General features: G+C 40.4%; 1 protein-coding gene across 4 annotated transcripts in view; it reads left to right on the forward strand.

The window, feature by feature from the left end:
• Positions 1–22,084, forward strand: part of LOC133544541 (receptor tyrosine-protein kinase erbB-4-like) — a 651,156-nt gene that overhangs the window by 545,352 nt on the left and 83,720 nt on the right. For 3 of the 4 annotated variants that reach the window (XM_061889985.1, XM_061889988.1, XM_061889989.1), the window contains exons 18-20: positions 6,862–6,984; positions 11,016–11,114; positions 14,965–15,150. In XM_061889985.1, coding sequence (XP_061745969.1) covers positions 6,862–6,984; positions 11,016–11,114; positions 14,965–15,150 — 408 coding nt within the window. The remainder of the gene's footprint in view (positions 1–6,861; positions 6,985–11,015; positions 11,115–14,964; positions 15,151–22,084) is intronic. The other variant, XM_061889987.1, reaches the window with a different exon arrangement.

A 22,084-nucleotide genomic window follows, 5' to 3' on the forward strand; every position in this document is an offset into this window, starting at 1 on the left:
AACCTGTATGGACCTTTCAGCATTAATGGTGCCTTCACAGATGTGTAAGTTACTCATGCCTTGGCACTAATGCACCCCCATACCATCACAGATGCTGGCTTTTCAGCTTTGTGTTGATAACAGTCTGGATGGTTCGCTTCCCCTTTGGTCCGGATGACACGATGTCAAATATTTCCAAAAACAATTTGAAATGTGGACTCGTGAGACCACAGAACACTTTTCCACTTTGCATCAGTCCATCTTAGATGAGCTCGGGCCCAGAGAAGCCGGCGGCATTTCTGGATGTTGTTGATAAATGGCTTTCGCTTTGCATAGTAGAGCTTTAACTTGCACTTACAGATGTAGCGACACACTGTATTTAGTGACAGTGGTATTCTGAAGTGTTCCTGAGCCCATGTGGTGATATCCCAAAGAGATTGATGTCGGTTTTTGCTACAGTGCCGTCTGAGAGATCGAAGGTCACGGTCATTCAATGTTGGTTTCCGCCCATGCCGCTTACGTGGAGTGATTTCTCCAGATTCTCTGAACCTTTTGATGATATTTTGGACCGTAGATGTTGAAATCTCTATATTTCTTGCAATTGCACTTTGAGAAACGTTTGACTTTTTGCTCACGCAGTTGTGGACAAAGGGGGTGTACTTCACCCCATCCTTTCTTGTGAAGGACTGAGCATTTTTTGGGAAGCTGTTTTTTTATACCCAATCATGTCACCCACCTGTTCCCAATTAGCCTGCACACCTTTGGGATGTTCCAGATAAGTGTTTGATGAGCATTCCTCAACTTTATCAGTATTTATTGCCACCTTTCCCAACTTATTTGTCACTTGTTGCTGGCATCAAATTCTAAAGTTAATGATTTGCAAAAAAAAAAAATGGTTTATCAGTTTGAACATCAAATATGTTGTCTTTGTAGCATATTCAACTGAATATGGGTTGAAAATTATATGCAAATCTTTTTATTCCGTTTATGTTTACATCTAACACAATTTCCCAACTCATATGGAATCGGGGTTTTGTATTAAATAATAGGTGTATCCCGGCTCAGCCCACTAACCTACATCCCGCCTGGGCATCACAGCAAGTCTCTGCTACGGGGCCTGAAGCCATGACACAACAAATCACTGGCAGGCTGCAGGCGTACTCGTTCATTCTTCGCGGTGGGCGGGCAGGCGGCGCGGTCGCAGCTCTTATTGTGGTGATGGTTTTACGTCAGGCGGAGTGAGTGCTTGAGCGGCTGACCGGCTGATGTATGGTCTCATTATATTGTTTGATGGCCGTGGTTGAGCGGTGTGATTATGCCGCTGATAAACCGCGGCGCGCTTGGGCTCCGATAGGCTCATTAAGACGGGCATCGATCAGACACATTGACTTCTTGTGCTCAGTGATGTGTGTTTTGTGCTTCGATATGAGCTTCCATTTGGGTGCTCGCTGGATAGTCGATACGACTTTGCCAATATTTGTAAGTCCAATTGTACTATTTGCTGTCTGCTTTAATTTCTGTCTGGTGCGTCCCTCTGCCTCACTTACAGGTGAGGCCCCGCTTCTTTAGATTTAGAGTCTGAGTTCCCGTCAGGAGTCCAGCTTGGCGTCAGCTGTCATTGGATGCCAGGCTGTTCCGAGGGTGCTCGTCATAAACCTTGGCACAAAAGGGTTTTGTATGTGCACAGCTGGTGAGCGGCGGGTCTTTGTCCGCTGTGATAGCAGCTGACGCCGAACTGATTTGCTCAGGGTGGGCAGGCTCCAGCCCACCTTGGCCATGTCCACGCCCCGGAATTATTTGTATTCGAAGGATGCAAAAATCATCGGTATCAGTACGGGGCAGGTGCAGATTTTGGAAGTGTTGCCATTCATATTTGCCACAGTTTTGATTCCGAGCTGCATAAAAAACAGCTGTGTTTAGCAGCATTCATTTTACTGCAGGACACGCGCAGTGATGGGCAAGCTACTTGGAAAATTACATATGAGTTGGGAAATTGCGTTAGATGTAAATATAAACGAAATACAATGATTTGCAAATCCTTTTCAACCCATATTCAGTTGAATGCACTACAAAGACAAGATATTTGATGTTCAAACTCATAAACTTTATTTTGTTTTTGCAAATAATAATTAACTTAGAAATGTCATGGCTGCAACACGTGCCAAAGTAATTGGGAAAGGGCATGTTCGCCACTGTGTTACATCACCTTTTCTTTTAACATCACTCAATAAATGTTTGGGAACTGAGAAAAATAGTTGTTGAAGCTCTGAAAGGGGAATGTTACTGCAGGTCACACGCAGTGATGGGCAAGCTACTTGGAAAATGTAGTAAGTAGAGATGTCCGGTAATGGCTTCCTTACCGATATCCGATATTACAAACCCTGTTTCGATATGAGTTGGGAAATTGCGTTAGATGTAAATATAAACGGAATACAATGATTTGCAAATCCTTTTCAACCAATATTTAATTGAATGCACTACAAGGACAAGATATTTGATGTTCAAACTCATAAACTTTGGGTTTTTTTTGCAAAAAATAATTAACTTAGAATGTCATGGCTGCAACACGTGCCAAAGTAGTTGGGAAAGGGCATGTTCGCCACTGTGTTACATCACCTTTTCTTTTAACATCACTCAATAAATGTTTGGGAATTGAGGAAACTAGTTGTTGAAGCTTTGAAAGGGGAATGTTACTGCAGGTCACACGCAGTGATGGGCAAGCTACTTGGAAAATGTAGTAAGTAGAGATGTCCGGTAATGGCTTTCTTACCGATATCCGATATTACAAACCCTGTTTCCATATGAGTTGGGAAATTGCGTTAGATGTAAATATAAACGAAATACAATGATTTGCAAATCCTTTTCAACCCATATTTAATTGAATGCACTACAAAGACAAGATATTTGATGTTCAAACTCATAAACTTTGTTTTTTTTTTGCAAATAATAATTAACTTAGAATGTCATGGCTGCAACACGTGCCAAAGTAGTTGGGAAAGGGCATGTTCACCACTGTGTTACATCACCTTTTCTTTTAACATCACTCAATAAATGTTTGGGAACTGAGGAAACTAATTGTTGAAGCTCTGAAAGGGGAATGTTACTGCAGGTCACACGCAGTGATGTAGTAAGTAGAGATGTCCGGTAATGGCTTTCTTACCGATATCCGATATTACAAACCCTGTTTCCATATGAGTTGGGAAATTGTGTTAGATGGAAATATAAAGGGAATACAATGATTTGCAAATCATTTTCAACCCATATTCAGTTGAATATGCTACAACAGGGGTCAGCAAAGTTTTTGAAACCAAGAGCTACTTCTTGGGTACTGATTAATGCGAAGGGCTACCAGTTGGATACACACTTAAATAAATTGCCAGAAATAGCCAATTTGCTCAATTTACCTTTAATAAATAAATCTATATATATAAAAAAATGGGTATTTCTGTCTGTCATTCCGTCGTACATTTTTTTTCCTTTTACGGAAGGTTTTTTGTAGAGAATAAATTATGAAAAAAACACTTAATTGAACGGTTTAAAAAAGGAGAAAACACACAAAAAAAATTACAATTAAATTTTAAAACATAGTTTATCTTCAATTTCGACTCTTTAAAGTTAAAAATTCTACCGAAAAAAAATTAAGAGAAAAACTAGCTAATTCGAATCTTTTTGAAAAAATAAAAATAAAAAATTTATGGAACATCATCAGTAATTTTTTCTGATTAAGATTAATTTTAGAATTTTGATGACATGTTTTAAATAGGTTAACATCCAATCTGCACTTTGTTATAATGTATAACAAATTGGGTCAAGCTATATTTCTAACAAAGACAAATCATTATTTCTTCTCGATTTTCCAGAACAAAAATGTTTAAAGAAATTCAAAAGACTTGAAATAAGATTTACATTTGATTCTACAGATTTTTCTAGATTTGCCAGAATATTCTTTTAAATTTTAATCATAAATTTGAAGAAATATTTCACAAATATTCTTCGTCGAAAAAACAGAAGCTAAAATGAAGAATTAAATTAAAATGTAGTTATTATTCTTACTTGAACATTGATTTAAATTGTCAGGAAAGAAGAGGAAGGAATTTAAAAGGTAAAAAGGTATGTGTTTAAAAATCCTAAAATAATTTTTAAAGTTGTATTTTTTCTCTAAAATTATCATTCTGAAAGTTATTAGAAGCAAAGAAAAAAAATAAATGAATTTATTTTAACAAGTGAAGACCAAGTCTTTAAAATATTTTCTTGGATTTTCAAATTCTATTTGAGTTTTGTCCCTCGTAGAATAAAAAATGTAGAGCAAAGCGAGACCAGCTTGCTAGTACATAAATAAAATTTAAAAAATAGAGGCAGCTCACTGGTAAGTGCTGCTATTTGAGCTATTTTTAGAACAGGCCAGCGGGCGACTCATCTGGTCCTTACGGGATACCTGCGGGCACCACGTTGGTGACTCCTGTGCTACAAAGAAAAGATATTTGATGTTCGAACTGAAAAACTTTTTTTTTGCAAAAAATCACTAACTTTAGAATTTGATGCCAGCAACACGTGACAAAGAAGTTGGGAAAGGTGGCAATAAATACTGATAAAGTTGTGGAATGCTCATTAAACACTTATTTGGAACATCCCACAGGTGTGCATGGACGCCCCTGCTTATTTCAGCAAGACAATGCCAAGCCACATTCAGCATGTGTTACAACAGCATGGCTTCGTAAAAAAAGAGTGCGGGTACTTTCCTGGCCCGCCTGCAGTCCAGACCTGTCTCCCATCAAAAATGTGCCGCGCATTATGAAGCGTAAAATACGACAACGGAGACCCCGGGCTGTTGAACGACTGAAGCTCTACATAAAACCAGAATGGGAAAGAATTCCACTTACAAAGCTTCAACAATTATTTTCCTCAGTTCCCAAACGTTTATTGAGTGTTGTTAAAGGCCTACTGAAACCCACTACTACGCAGTCTGATAGTTTATATATCAATGATGAAATATTAACATTGCAACACACGCAAATACAGCCTTTTTAGTTTACTAAATTGCAATTTTAAATTTCCCGCGAGTTTCTTGTTGAAAACGTGGCGGAATGATGACGCGGCAGTGTTTTAGCTACTTCTAAATCACTAATCCTCGACTCCATGGCGACAAATAAAGTACGTTGCTTGCAAGTATCATCCCTGCAGGACGATGAATAGCTAAACTCACGGCATCAAAATGTAAACAAACACCTTTGGTGGATCTACACCTAACATCCACTGTAATGATATCAAGTACAGGCACGTATCTACTTGATACTAGTAAGATTACGTCAAAATTTTTTGGCATCACATCTTTTTTAAAATGTATATTATGTCCCTGGACATATGAGGACTTTGAATATGACCAATGTATGATCCTGAAGATTAATAATTCATTTTCTACCACTTGTCCTTAATAATGTTGACAAAATAATAGAATGATAAATGATACTATATGTTACTGCATATGTCAGAAGACTAATTAATATTAATTGTTTACTTACTACTAATATACAAGTTGTCTAGTATTTTCACTATTTTATTTAAGGACTTAACTGCAACAAGAAACATGTGTTTAATGTACCCTAAGATTTTTTGTTAAAATAAAGCCAATAATGCAATTTTTTTGTGGTACCCTTTATTTAGAAAAGTATCAAAGTATCGAAATAATTTTAGTACTGGTACCAAAATACTGGTATCGTTACAAAGAAGTTCCTCAGACCTCGTCCCACCCAAATTCAAGACCCTCATGGAAAAAAAATGCATGCTACTATTTTGCCACCACACAGTGGAAAATGGATGGATGGATGGACAATGGAATGCACTACCAACAGACCTTAAAATTCGAACTTCCCTAGTAAATTTTAAAACTGCCATAAAATCATGGCTCAGCTCAGCCTCCACCTGATCTGAATCAAAATTGAGCCCCAGCAACTCTTTGAAGCATCAAATAGGTTTATACGTGGTTATAGTGTATGTATATATATATATATTTATATATTTATTTATTTATTTATTTTTCATTCTGTTTTGCACACTTTTGGAATCAATATGTGCATAGTCATGTACATAGTGTCATGTACATAGTGCCATGTACATAGTGTATATACCCCCTCCCCCCCTGTCATGACGAGAACTTGGTTTGTTTTCCCGTGTTGCAAAGCGATTGGAGCAGACACTATGTGAAGGTAATGACATATTTTAATTTTACTGTAAACAGGAACAAACAAAAGGTGCGAGGTTCAAAACTTGGCTATGAAAACAAAATGTTACTCTAAGGCAAAACTATGGACATAAAACAAAACTTGCACTATGGCATGAATAACGAAAAACTTACTTGGAACGAGAAAGGAACCTGGATCATCGGCATGGATAACAAGGGTGAGTAGAAAGTGGTAGAGGGTGTGATGTTGCCAGGTTCACTGCCTGGCAACTACAGGCTTAAATGCTGCGGAGATTAACAGGTGCATGAGTCCAAATGAACCAGGTGCGTGACTTGACAGGTGAAAACGAATTGGTAGTCATGCTGACAAAACAAACAAGATGAGTGCGCAAAAACAGGAATTAATGGAGTCAAAAACAAAACAGAACATAACTAAACAGACATGATCACAAAGACACCGTTTTTGTATATATTGTACATAATTTATTAATTTTTTTAACATATTTTTTTATATTCATGTTACAAGTTATATATATTTTATTATTGAATGTATCAAATATGATGAATATTTACTGGGCCACAATGGAAACAAGCCTTTTGGCTTTTTGTGCCATCCATTTGCCTTTTTAAAGCATCACATGGATTTAATTCTTTAAGATTCGAATAAACTTCTCGATCAATCAATCAATCAATGTTTTTGACAGCTGGTGGAGCCCTTGACCCCGAGTGGGACAGCCCCCAACCAGGCTCAGCTGCGCATCCTGAAGGAGACGGAGTTGAAGAGGGTCAAGATTCTAGGCTCAGGGGCTTTTGGGACCGTTTACAAGGTAAGTGAACCAGGAGCCCAAATGTAAACACACACCAGCTGATTTGTGTACACTGCAAAAACTGAAATCTAAGTAAGATTCAGTATCTCAAATAAGGGTGATATTTGCTTATTTTCTGTCTGATAACATAATTCTTCTCACTAAGCAGATTTTATGTTAGAGTGCTTTACTTGGCTTAAGGGTTTTGGTCCTAAATGATCTCAGTAAGATATTACAGCTTGTAGCTGAGATTTGATGACCTATATTGAGTAAAACATGCTTGAAATTAAAATATCAACTGATGCAAATCTGTGTCATCAACACTCACAAGTATAAAACTACTTTTTTAAAGTAATAATTTCTTATTTAAAGCATGAAAAAAATTCATGATGCCGAGCACATATCATGATGTCAAGATAATGGCACTAGCATTCACTTAATTTAAGAATATTTTTCAACATATTGAGCAAAAAGGTCTCATTTTTTTCCTATCGAGAAAAAGTGCATTTGTTATAAGTGAGAATATAATTATTTTAAGGTATTTTTGGGGTTCATTGAGGTTAGCTAATTTTACTTGTTTTGGAAAGTCTTGACAAGCCGAATTTTCCTGTTTTCTTCCCTCTTGTTGTGGGGCAGACTGGCTCGTACATGCACATGCATCCTTTGCTGTTGACATTTGTAATAGCTAATAGTTCTAACTTACACTATATTACCAGAAATATTGGGCCACCTGCCTTGACTCTCATATGAACTTGAAGTACCATCCCATTCCTAACCCATAGGGTTCAATATGATGTCGGTCCACCTTTTGCAACTATTACAACTTCAACTCCTCTGGACTGCAAAAACTGAAATCTAAATGTATCTCAAATAAGGGTGATATTTGCTTATTTTCTGTCTAAAAAGATAACTCTTCTTACCAAGCAGATTTTATGTCAGTGTTTTACTTGTTTTAAGAGTTTTGGTTCTAAATGATCTCAGTAAGATATTACAGCTTGTTGCTGAGATTTTATTACCTATATTGTGTAAAACATGCTTGAAACTAGAATATCAACTGTTGCAAAGCTGTGTCATTAACACTCAGTTTCAAACTACTTTTTAAAGTAATATTTTTTTACTTCAAGCATGAAAAAAAAATAATTTACTTAATTTAAAGGCCTACTGAAATGAGATTTTCTTATTTAAACGGGGATAGCAGGTCCATTCTATGTGTCATACTTGATCATTTCGCGATATTGCCATATTTTTGCTGAAAGGATTTAGTACAGAACATCGAGGATAAAGTTTGCAACTTTTGGTTGCTAATAAAAAAGCCTCGCCTTAACCGGAAGTAGCAGACGATGACGTCATAAGGGTCAGGGCTCCTTACGTCCTCACATTGTTTATAATGGGAGCCTTCAGCAGCAAGAGCTATTCGGACCGAGAAAACGACAATTTCCCCATTAATTTGAGCGAGGGTGAAAGATTTGTGGATGATGATATTGATAGCAAAGGACTAGAAAAAAAAAATAAAGTAAAAAAAATAAAATAAAAAGGTGATTGCTTTGGGACGGATTCAGATGTTTTTAGAGACATTTACTAGGATAATTCTGGGAAATCCCTTATCTTTCTATTGTGTTGCTAGTGTTTTAGTGAGATTAAATAGTACCTGATAGTCGGAGGGGTGTGTCCACGGGTGTCTTGACGCCAGTCTTTGAGGGAAGTCGACGGCAGCTGCATGGACGGAAATCTCAGCTGATCTCCGGTAAGAGGCGACTTTTTACCACAATTTTCTCACCGAAACCTGCCGGTTGACAAGTGGTCGGGAACCATGTTCGCTTGACCGCTCTGATCCGTAGTAAAGCTTCACCTTCGGGAATTTTAAACAAGGAAACACCTTGTGTTTGTGTGGCTAAAAGCTAAAGCTTCCCACCTCCATCTTTGTACTTTGCCTTCTTCATTATTAATTGAACAAATTGCAAAAGATTCAGTAACACGGATGTCCAGAATACTGGTTTATTGCGCGGTGAAAAGAGACGACTTTTAGCCGCAAATGGTGCTGCTCTTATGTGTCCTCTACAGTCCGTGACGTCCTGCACACGTGTCATCATTCCGCGACGTTTTCAACAAGAAACTCCGCGGGAAATTTAAAATAGTAATTTAGTAAACTAAACCGGCCGTATTGGCATGTGTTGCAATGTTAATATTTCATCATTGATATATAAACTATCAGGCTGCGTGGTCGGTAGTAGTGGGTTTCAGGAGGCCTTTAAGAATATTTTTCAACATATTAAGCAAAAAGTTCTCTTTTTTTCCTATCAAGAAAAGTGCATTTGTTATTAGTGAGAATATACTTATTTTAAAGGGGAACATTATCACAATTTCAAAAGTGTTAAAAACAATAAAAATCAGTTCCCAGTGGCTTGTTGTATTTTTTGAAGTTTCTTTTATAAATTTTACCGGTCCCCGAATATCCCTAAAAAAAGCTTTAAAGTGCTTGATTTTCGCTATTTGCGATGCGACTATCCATTTCCCTGTGACGTCATACAGTGCTGCCAATGTAAACAAACAATGGCGAATACCACAGCAAGATATAGCGACATTAGCTCGGATTCAGACTCGGATTTCAGCGGCTTAAGCATTTCAACAGATTAGGCATTTATTGAAACGGATGGTTGGAGTATGAAAGTATTGAAGAAGAAACTAAAGCTATTGAGCTAATAGCTATTGACGCTATTCATAGCCATAGCATGGCCGAATAGCTGTGTTAGCATCGCTGGTAAAATGTGCGGACCAAACGATCGGGACTTTCGCATCTCGTGACAGTGGAACAAGTTAAATCCTTCGATTGGTAAGTGTTTTTTTCGCATTAAATGTGTTTGGAAGGAAACGTAATATAGTTGCAAATGCATCTGCAGGTTATCCATACATCTCTGTGCCATGTCTGCTTTAGCACCGCCGGTAAATAGCATGTTAGCGTCGATTAGCGTAGCATGTTAGCATCGATTAGCTGGCAGTCAACATCAACAAAACTCACCCTTGGGATTTCGTTGACTTTATAGTTGCAAATGCATCTGCAGGTTATCCATACATCTCTGTGCCATGTCTGCTTTAGCACCGCTGGTAAATAGCATGTTAGCATCGATTAGCTGGCAGTCAACATCAACAAAACTCACCCTTGGGATTTCGTTGACTTTATAGTTGCAAATGCATCTGCAGGTTATCCATACATCTCTGTGCCATGTCTGCTTTAGCACCGCCGGTAAATAGCATGTTAGCGTCGATTAGCATAGCATGTTAGCATCGATTAGCTGGCAGTCACGCCGCAACTAAATATGTCTGATTAGCACTTAAGTCAACATCAACAAAACTCACCTTTGTGATTTTGTTGACTTAATCGTTGCAAATGCATCTGCAGGTTATCCATACATCTCTGTGCCATGTCTGTCTTAGCATCGCCGGTAAAATGTGCAGACACTCTGGCACATTCAATGGGGGTCTGGCGGCAGATTTCTTGCCAGTGGTGCAACTTGAATCCCTCCCTGTTAGTGTTGTTACACCCTCCGACAACACACAGACGAGGCATGATGTCTCCAAGCTTCCAAAAAATAGTCGAAAAAACGGAAAATAACAGAGCTGAGAGCCGGTGTTTGTAATGCGTTGAAAATGAAAATGGCGGCTGTATTACCTCGGAGACGTCACGTTCTGACGTCATCACCACATGAGCGATAAACAGAAAGGCGTTTAATTCGCCAAAATTCACCTGTTTAGAGTCCGGAAATCGGTAAAAAAGAAAATATGGTCTTTTTTCTGCACCATCAAGGTATATATTGACGCTTACATAGGTCTGGTGATAATGTTCCCCTTTAATGTATTTTCGGGTTCATTGAGGTTTTCTTGTTCTATTGGCAGATAATTTTGCTTAGTTTAAATAAAACACCCCTCATTTTTGTATACATTTTTTTTTCTTGTTTCTAATCACTGACTTTTTGCAGTTTACTTGGCGGCGTTAAAATTGAAATGTTTATCGAAAGCCGGAGTCATACATTTATAGTAATTGCTTCATTTTCTAGGGCATCTGGGTCCCAGAAGGTGAGACGGTGAAGATCCCGGTGGCTATTAAAATCCTGAACGAGACCACGGGTCCCAAAGCCAACGTGGAGTTCATGGACGTGCGTATTCCTGTCGCCTGCCACTTTGTTGGATTGCACACATGGCCGTCATTTTTTTTTATTTTTTTTTATGAAAGTAGCATCTTAGGGATGAAAAAGAATGAACTGCCAAGACTGCATGAGGCCTATTAAAAACACCACTTGTTTATGATATGTGGCTTCTCCGGACTAGACCCAGACTCGCAAAGTTTTGAGTTTTTATCACCTCTTACCACCAGTCCTTTTCCTCTCTTTTACCAATTTTTCTCTTCACACCCTCTTGATTTCACTGCTCCCATTTCGGTAGTCCCTTCACCTCCTGCCTCTCCTCTCCTTTATCCTCCCGCTCTCCTTTTCTCCTTGTTTCTCCCAGCGGGATTCTCCGTCCATCCAGAGCCAATATTCTCGCTCTGTCGGCTTGTTAAACAGCAATCTAAAGGCAGGCTCACGCCTCGCCACTGGGAAGCCAGCCACTGGTACGCCAGCTCTGAGCGCACACGCTCACCCATGCACACACACTCTCTCACACACACACACACACACACACACAAACTCGACAACAACAAAACGTTCCCCAGGCGGCGGCAGAGGCGTGATTCGCTTGCGTCGGCAGATATGCGAACGTGAGTGACCAGGTTGATTATTTGATATGGGAAATGCAAAAAGTGTAATAGTGCACTTATTCGACGTCTTTGAATGGTGGCCTATGTGGGGAAGGCGAAAAAAGTGAGTTAAAGTGGAAAAAGGGTCAGCTGGCAGTAATGGAGGTCAATGTTCAGGAAGAGGGGAGAGAAAGCAAAACATACCGCAGCACTCGCGTGGCACCCATTCATACACACACACTTACACACACACACTTACACACACACTTACACACACACGCTGGTAGAAAGTACGAGTTTAGCGGCGCATATTGCATAAGAAGCGCGTTCGACTAGACCAGAGGTGGGGGAGGAGTATATTTATAGCTAGAATTCACTGAAATTCAAGTATATATTTTATATATATATATATATATATATATATATATATATATATATATATATATATATATATATATATCCTAGATACTCGAATTTCAAGTATTTATTATATATGGGGGAGGAGTATAATTATAGCTAGAATTCACTGAAATTCAAGTATTTATATATATATATATATATATATATATATATATATATATATATATATATATATATATATATTTATATATATATATATACACTACTTTGAGTGTACTAAAGCCCTCAAAAGCGTTTTAGTTGACGGCATACTTGCCAACTTTGAGACCTCCACATTCTGGAGATTGGAGGGGGGGTAGGGGGTGGGATGGCTTTGATGTGGGTGGGGTGGGCGGGGTTAAGGGGGGAGTAGTATATTTATAGCTAGAATTCACTGAAATTCAAGTATTTATTATATGTATATATATATATATAAAATAAATACTTGAATTTCAGTGAATTCTAGCTATAAATATACTCCTCCCCCCTTGACCCCGCCCCCCGGCCCACCCCACCCACATCAAACAATTAAACAAGGCGACACGGTAAAGAATTTGGGTGTTATCTTCGACCCAGCTCTCTCCTTTGAGGCACACATTAAAAGCATTACTAAAACGGCCTTCTTTCATCTCCGTAATATCGCTAAAATTCGCTCCAATTTTTCCACTAAAGACGCTGAGATCATTATCCATGCGTTTGTTACGTCTCGCCTCGACTACTGTAACGTATTATTTTCGGGTCTCCCGATGTCTAGCATTAAAAGATTACAGTTGGTACAAAATGCGGCTGCTAGACTTTTGTCAAGAACAAGAAAGTTTGATCATATTACACCTGCACTGGCTTCCTCTGCACTTAAGATGTGACTTTAAGGTTTTACTACTTACGTATAAAATACTACACGGTCTAGCTCCATCCTATCTTGCCGATTGTATTGTACCATATGTCCCGGCAAGAAATCTGCGTTCAAAGAACTCCGGCTTATTAGTGATTCCCAAAGCCCAAAAAAAGTCTGCGGGCTATAGAGCGTTTTCCGTTCGGGCTCCAGTACTCTGGAATGCCCTCCCGGTAACAGTTCGAGATGCCACCTCAGTAGAAGCATTTAAGTCTCACCTTAAAACTCATTTGTATACTCTAGCCTTTAAATAGACTCAATTTTTAGACCAGTTGTTCTGCCGTTTCTTTTCTTTTTCTTCTATGTCCCACTCTCCCTTGTGGAGGGGGTCCGGTCCGATCCGGTGGCCATGTACTGCTTGGCTGTGTATCGGCTGGGGACATCTCTGCGCTGCTGATCCGCCTCCGCTTGGGATGGTTTCCTGCTGGCTCCGCTGTGAACGGGACTCTCGCTGCTGTGTTGGATCCGCTTTGGACTGGACTCTCGCGACTGTGTTGGATCCATTGTGGATTGAACTTTCACAGTATCATGTTAGACCCGCTCGACATCCATTGCTTTCCTCCTCTCCAAGGTTCTAATAGTCATCATTGTCACCGACGTCCCACTGGGTCATTTTTGTCACCGATGTCCCACTGGGTGTGAGTTTTCCTTGCCCTTATGTGGGCCTACCGAGGATGTCGTGGTGGTTTGTGCAGCCCTTTGAGACACTAGTGATTTAGGGCTATATAAGTAATCATTGATTGATTGATTGATTAAATTTTTCATAGTTTTTTGTTCTAATTTGATTGATTGATATTTTTGTTCTAATTTGGGACCTGTTTAGTCCGTCTATAGAATGTGTCGCGGGCCAATAAAAACCGAGCTGCGGGCTGCACTTTGGACACCCCTGGACTAGACTTAGACTTAAATGTAGACTTCCTTTTTATTGTCGTTGAAATTTGAACTTTACAGTACAGATAACAACATTTTGTTGCATTAGCTCATGGTAGTGCAGGATAGAAGAGCATTAAGGTGCAGATACAAATAAATACATTAATGTACAGATAAATGTATTGCACTTTTGCATATGCATCCACGTTTATGGATGTATGTTATATTGTGTTTATATTCCAGCGACTTAATCCATTTTTGGGGGGAATTGAGGGGATTATTATTATTATGGAGGTTCGGCTACGGAGGCTGCAGAACCTCTTTCCAGAGTCCAGCAATGAAAACTGTCCATGGTGGGGGTGGGAGGAGTCTGCAGATTTTCTGAGCTTTGGTCAGGCAGCGGCTTTTTATGCGATCCCCTGGATAAGAGGAAGAGGAGTCTTGTTGATCTTTTCTGCTGTCCTCACCACTTTCTGCAGAGACTTCCAGTCAGAGGCGCTGCAGGCTCCCGTCCAGACTACTTGGCGTAGCAAAATGCGTGGGTGGGAGTCCGTGCTTTTATATAGTGGCACCACTTATAAATCAAAGTGTCTCGCTGGCTTGTAGCGCCCCTGCTGTTTCTAATTAATCTTCTGCTCGAGTTTCCATATTTACGACACCTCTTGTGCGTACACTGAGGTGAAAGGTGCACGGAGCTCATTCAGATGTGCACGACCCACATTCCGTCGTGCTGCCACAACATTTAGGGAACCTGCGTGTGAAACATAGATGAAAAAAGGGCCATATCTGCGGCAGCTTTGAAGAGGCTCTCTGCAGTGTTTTCTCAACTGTGAGAAATACTCCACGGACATATCCTGCATGCAAATATAGCCAGCAACCCGCTAAGTCTTAAGTTATGCATCCAACTCCACCTCCAGTTGGAATACAGTGCACGAGAAAACCATGTTTCATTGATAAGCATGCAGGATCTGAGCCTCAACGAGGGAAAAATAGACCGATGCTTGTTGATTAATACACCGTTACACGATCAAATGGGTTGAATCGGAGCACCTCTTTATATTCCGTTCGGCGCTCCAGTCCTCTTAGTCCCTTTTTGTGTTTCACCCAGGAGGCTCTGATCATGGCCAGCATGGAGCACCCTCACCTAGTACGCCTGCTGGGTGTCTGCCTGAGCCCTACCATCCAGCTGGTCACGCAGCTTATGCCACACGGCTGCCTCCTCGACTACGTGCACGAGCATAAGGACAACATCGGGTCACAGCTGCTGCTCAACTGGTGCGTCCAAATCGCAAAGGTGGGTGGCAATCGAGATGAAATGTTCTTTCTGTGGTGTTTGGTTTGTGTGCGTCGGCCAGAATAGTTGGTCCGCGCCACTTTTTTGCACCCTCACATTGCAGTATCAAAACACATCATCTGGTACAGTCGTAGTCTAAAGTTTACATGAACTTGTGAAGAACACAATATAATGGCTGTCTTGAGTTTCCAATAATTTCTACAACTCTTATTTTTTTGGAACACACAAATGTTTGTCACGAACAAAAATTGAGCTGTTTGGCCACAATACCCAGCAATATGTTTGGAGGACAAAAGGTGAGGCCTTTAATCCTAGGAACACCATCACTACCGTCAAGTATAGTGGTGGTGTCACATATATGGGATCGTGTTTTGTTTTGGTCATGTTCGGTTTGGTTTATTGGACACTCAGTTCCTGTTCCAGCACTTCCTTGTTTGCTTTCTTACCATGCCAACTCATTAGTTTTCACCTTGTCCTCATGTCACGCCCCTGTTTGCAATTGATTGATTGATTGATACTTTTATTAATAGATTGCACAGTACAGTACATATTCCGTACAATTGACCACTAAATGGTAACACCCGAATACGTTTTTCAACTTGTTTAAGTCGGGGTCCACGTTATCATGTCTATTATTTAAACCGGAAGTTGCCAGGAAGTCAGCCTGGCGACTTTATACCTCAACTGCCTTCATGCCAAGCCATGCTGTTTAATCATTCTGTCCATGCCACGTAAGTTTTTGGTTTGTTTAGTGCTGCCTTTGTGCTTTGTTTGTTGTCAAAGTCTAGTTTTGTACCGCCATTGTGCGCGCCTTTTGTTTGCCTTTTTTATAGTTTGTTAGTGTATAAATAAATATGTACCTTCATTCACGCCTTGCTCGTGCCAACTTTCCTGTGCCTCGGAAAAACAAACCACCTCATAGTCCAAGTCTTGACAGGTGGTAGTATTATGCTCTGGGCATGTCTAAAGTTTACATAAACTTGTGAAGAACACAATATAATGGCTGTCTTCAGTTTCCAATAATTTCTACAACTCTTATTTTTTTGGAACACGTACGTGTTTGTCACGAACAAATATTGAGCTGTTTGGCCACAATACCCAGGAATATGTTTGGAGGACAAAAGGTGAGGCCTTTAATCCCAGGAACACAATCACTACCGTCAAGTATAGTGGTGGTGTCACATCTATGGGATCGTGTTTTGTTTTGGTCATGTTCGGTTTTGTTTTTTGGACACTCACACTGCAAAAACTGAAATCTAAGTAAGATTAAATATCTCAAATAAGGGTGATATTTGCATATTTTCTGTCTGATAAGATAATTCTTCTCCCTAAGAAGATTTTATGTTAGAGGATTTTACTTGTTTTAAGGGTTTTGGTCTTAAATTATCTCAGTAAGATATTACAGCTTGTTGCTGAGATTTGATGACCTATTTTGAGGTAAAACATGCTTGAAACTAGAATATCAACTGTTGCAAAGCTGCGTCATTAACACTCACAAGAATGCAACTACTTTTTCAAAACATTCTTATTTCAAGCATTAAATCAAAGATTATGACTTTGACACAGTTGTGTCTCTTAATTAAAACAGATGAAGTAGGTAAGTATAGGTAAATGAAGATAAAAAGTAGGTAAAAATTGATAAAAGGTGGAAAAAAAAGTAGGTAACCGTAGGTTAAAAAAAAAGGTTTATGGTTGGAAAATATTGATAAAAGAAGGTAAAATGTAGGTAAACATTGATAAAAAGTAAAAAAGTAGGTAAACTTAGGTAAAAAAAAAAAGGTATAAGGTTGGTAAATATTGATAAAAGAAGGTAAAAAGTAGGTAAGTTGGCAGTTGGCACAGTACAGTAAACTGACAGTTAATATTTAAACATTTAACATGTGACATTTCAAACTATTTTGAACAGAAATAGTTCATGCACAAATATATTCCTCACTTGGTGCGATGATGTCATGTTCTGGATGATAAAATGCATTTTTAGTTATTAGTGAGAATATACTTATTTTAAGATATTTTGGGGTGCATTGAGGTTAGCTAATTTTACTGGTTTTGGAAAGTCTTGACAAGCCAAATGTTCTTGTTCTGTTGGCAGATAATTTTGCTTAGTGCAAGTAAAATATTGCTCACTTTTGTATTTTTTTTTTTGTTTTTTAACACTGACTTTTTGCAGTGCAGTTCATGTTCCTGCACTTCCTTGTTTGCTTTGTTACCATGCCAACTCATTAGTTTTCACCTTGTCCTCATGTCACGCCCCTGTTTGCAATTATCATGTCTATTATCTAAACTGGAAGTTGCCAGGAAGTCAGCCTGGCGACTTTATACCTCAACTGCCTTCATGCCCAGCCATGCTGTTTAATGATTCTGTCCATGCCACGTAAGTTGTTGGTTTATTTAGTTCTGCCTTTGTGCTTTGTTTGTTTTCATAGTCTAGTTTTGTACCGCCATTGTGCGCGCCTTTTGTTTGCCTTTTTTGTAGTTTGTTAGTGTATAAATAAATATGTACCTTCATTCACTCCTTGCTCGTGCCAACTTTCCTTTGCCTCGGAAAAACAAACCACCTCATAGTCCAAGTCTTGACAGGTGGTAGTATTATGCTCTGGGAAGTCTTGCTGCCAATGGAACTGGTTCTTTACTGAGAGTAAATGGGACGATTGATTTATTGATTTTTATTAGGGATCCCCATTTGCTGGTTGCCACAACAGCCCACTAGTCTTCCTGGGGTCCACAAACCCAATACAACTACAAGTAAAAGCAATATAATTATAACTACACAATACATAAACAAATAAAAATAATCAACAAGCAAACAATTTACAATCTCAGAATATTAATTGCCATATAAATATAACTACACAATAATAAACCAAACAAAAATCATGAACAACCACCTAATTTACAGACTCAGATCAAATATTAGTTTCCTTATAAAAACCTGTTTACTTTCAATGCCGGTGAGAATTCGAGGCAGGTTATTCCAGGGCGATACAGATCTATAAATAAAACATTTCCGCAATGCGTTCTTCCTGGGAGAGGGAGTACAAAATGACCCTCACTAGACCCCCTGGTATTATTATTATGCAAAGTGCTACTGTAAACCATTTGGGCCATGAGAAAAGCAGGAGTTTTACTACTGGTTACTGATTTGAACAATATTAGAGTATTAGCTGAACAACCTGTTCTGCAATGTTAGCCAGGAAAGAGAAGCATGCATTTGATTAACATTGGTTCTTAGTGAACAACCTAGAACCAGCCCTGCTTCCCTCTTCTGGACAATCTGGAGCTTACTGATCTCACCACTTGCAGCAGACTCCCAGACTGCAGAGTAGTCCAGATGACACAAGACTAAACTCTTAACAATCTGACAAAGAAGAGGTCGATCCACAAAGAAATACCAACAGCTCTTCCCATCTTTGTAACTATATCACTGATATGATTTGACCAGGATAGAGTGCAGTCCAGCATCAGGCCAAGGCACTTCTGACCTGTTGAACTGTTGAAATACCTAGCCTCAGATCCAACGTTGGGTCCCAAGATAACCCTTGCCTCGTCCCCAATAAAATAAATTTTGTTTTTGAGATTTTAAGGACAAGTCTGTTGCGTACTGTCTAGTCATGCATAGCTTTTAGTTCTTCACTCAATACTACACTAAGTACATTGCATAATATAAGGTTGCGTCATCAGCATAAAGAACCCGGTAGCCCAAGGTAAAATATTGTTGAATGTAAAAAAAAAAAAAGTAAAGGTCCCAGTCAACTTCCCAGTGGAACACAACACTCTGAACTTCTGCTCTTAGACAAACTGCCATTAAGATTTACCTGTTGTGATCTTGAGGACAAATAACCACATTAAAGCAGAAGTATTAAAACCATAACATTTTAAGTCCATCCATCCATCCATCTTCTTCCGCTTATCCGAGGTCGGGTCGCGGGGGCAACAGCCTAAGCAGGGAAACCCAGACTTCCCTCTCCCCAGCCACTTCGTCTAGCTCTTCCCGGGGGATCCCGAGGCGTTCCCAGGCCAGCCGGGAGACATAGTCTTCCCAACGTGTCCTGGGTCTTCCCCAGGGCCTCCTACCGGTTGGACGTGCCCTAAACACCTCCCTAGGGAGGCGTTCGGGTGGCATCCTGACCAGATGCCCGAACCACCTCATCTGGCTCCTCTAGATGTGAAGGAGCAGCGGCTTTACTTTGAGTTCCTCCCGGATGGCAGAGCTTCTCACCCTATCTCTAAGGGAGAGCCCCGCCACACGGCGGAGGAAACTCATTTCGGTCATGACCCAAAGCTCATGACCATAGGTGAGGATGGGAACGTAGATCGACCGGTAAATTGAGAGCTTTGCCTTCCGGCTCAGCTCCTTCTTCACCACAACGGATCGGTACAACGTCCGCATTACTGAAGACGCCGCACCGATCCGCCTGTCGATCTCACGATCCACTCTTCCCCCACTCGTGAACAAAACTCCTAGGTACTTGAACTCCTCCACTTGGGGCAGGGTCTCCTCCCCAACCCGGAGATGGCATTCCACCCTTTTCCGGGTGGAATGCCATTTTAAGTCAGGAGTGTCAAACGAAAATACGGAGTGGGCCAACATTTTAAACTGAACGAAGCCGCGGGCCGAGGTTGAACATATTAATCCTTTAATAGGGACCCAAACAAGTTTTGCATTGAATATTGACCAAGCAAGGCTCATATAACTTTATAGTGACATGCAAAATCGAGTTTTAAATAATAATAATTAAAAATTATCAATGGCATATCAAATAAAATAAAAATACAAATTGAATGCCTCTTTTCGGCGGCGGGTTTGAGTTGGGGCGGGGTTTGGTGGTAGTGGGGGTGTATATTCTAGCGTCCTGGAAGAGTTAGTGATGCAAGGGGTTCTGGGTATTTGTTCGGTTGTGTTTATGTTGTGTTACAGTGCGGATGTTTTCCCGAAATCTGTTTGTCATTCTTGTTTGCTGTGGGTTCACAGTGTGGCATATATTTGTAACAGTGTTAAAGTTGTTTATACGGCCACCCTCAGTGTGACCTGTATGGCTGTTGACCAAGTATGCTTTGCATACACTTGTTTGTATGTGTATGAGCCGCATATATTATGTGAGTGTTTGTATGGAGGAAAAGCGGACGTGTCGACATGTAGAGAACGCCAAAGGTAGTGCTTTTACGGCCCGCCCCCAATATTATTGTCCGGGTGGAAATCGGGAGAACTTCGGGAGGGGGCACTGAACTTCGGGAGTCTCCCGGGAAAATCGGGAGGGTTGATGAGTAAGAGTATTAGTGGTGAATGTGGTGTTACAGCGGCGGGCCAGCTCTAATGTTATTTTGATATTGCCTCAAGGGCCAAATGAAATTACACGGCGAGCCAAATTTGGCCCGCGGGCCAGAGTTTGAAACTAATGTTTTAAGTCTTTCAATTAAAAGAGAGTGGTCAATCACGTCAAAAGCAGCACTGAAGTCTAACAGCACAGCTCGGACCAACCCAGAATTATCTATAGCATTAAGCCAATCTTCTGTCATTTGTATGCTGCACAGCTGTCGCTATCTTGACAACACCCCATGCTGCTCAGTCTTTATGGTTCCAAACCATAACTTGGCTAGTGAAACTGAACTGTTCCACATGGTGGAATCAATCCTCAACACTGTCCCACTATACCAGGGGTTGGCAACCCGTGGCTCCAGAGCTGATGCGGCTCTTTGATCACTCTGATGTGGCTCAGCTACATAATTGCCCCTCCTCCGATTTTTCCAGTTTTCCGGGAGATTTCCGGATTTCAAGTGCCTCTCCAAGACATCTCGGACAACAATATTGAGTGTGAGCCGTGATGGCAATGCCTTTAACGTCCTCTAATATATGCCGTCGCGCCCGTAATTACACCATGCTATCTACGTGCCGGTCGGTCGCACATACTATGCTGCCCCTGTAAACAAACCTATGTTACTGCAAGGCATACTTAATCAACAGGCATACAGGTTACACTGAGGGTTGTGATCTTACTAATATGCGCCACAATGTGAACCCACACCAAACAAGAATGACAAATACATTTCAGGAGAACATCCGCACTGTAACACAACATAAACACAACGGAACAAATACCCAGAATCCCATGTATCCCTAAGTCTTCCGGGCTACATTACACACCCCGCCACCCCAACCCCGCCCACCTCAACCGACGCACGGAGGGGGGGGGTTTAGTGGTATGTATAATGTAGCCCAGAAGAGTTAGGGATGCATGGGATTCTGGGTTTTTGTTTTGTTGTCTTTATGTTGTGTTACAGTGCGAATGTTCTCCCGAAATGTGTTTGTCATTCTTGTTTGGTGTGGGTTCACGTTCTGGCGCATATTTTAGTAAGAGTGTTGAAGTTGTTTAAACGGGCACTCTCAGTGTGATCTGTATGGCTGTTGAACAAGTATGCCTTGCAGTCAATCTGCATTCAACTTGACACTAATCTATGTAGCTCTTTATTCAGGATGTGGAGGGCGCTTAAGGCAGGGTCATCATGGCACGCCTTTATTATTAACGCTTGAGTGAAAATCAGCAGAATTTCTAGAGAACATTTCCTCTGAAATTCAGGAGTCTCCCGGAAAAATGATTAGGGTTGGCAAGTGAGATGTTGTCAAGCGGCATTCATATTAAACTCGGGGGCCGCACTAACATTAAATTTTCATATTAAGGTGCGGGCCGTGTGTCTGAGACCCCTGGTTTATACATAGCACAAAGCAACAAAAAAAAACTCGGTATGCATTATTTCATTTTAAATTTCAAAAGAGTTTTGTGGCTCCCATTGTTTTCTTCATTTTGTGAAACGGGTCTCTGAGCTGCCACCTTATCGTGGTAGAGGAGTTTGCGTGTCCCAATGATCCTAGGAGCTATGTTGTCCGGGGGCTTTATGCCCCCTGGTAGGGTCGGCGGATCGGTGCGGCGTCTTCAGT

Source organism: Nerophis ophidion, linkage group LG27, assembly GCF_033978795.1.
Source record: "Nerophis ophidion isolate RoL-2023_Sa linkage group LG27, RoL_Noph_v1.0, whole genome shotgun sequence".
NCBI lineage: Eukaryota > Metazoa > Chordata > Actinopteri > Syngnathiformes > Syngnathidae > Nerophis > Nerophis ophidion.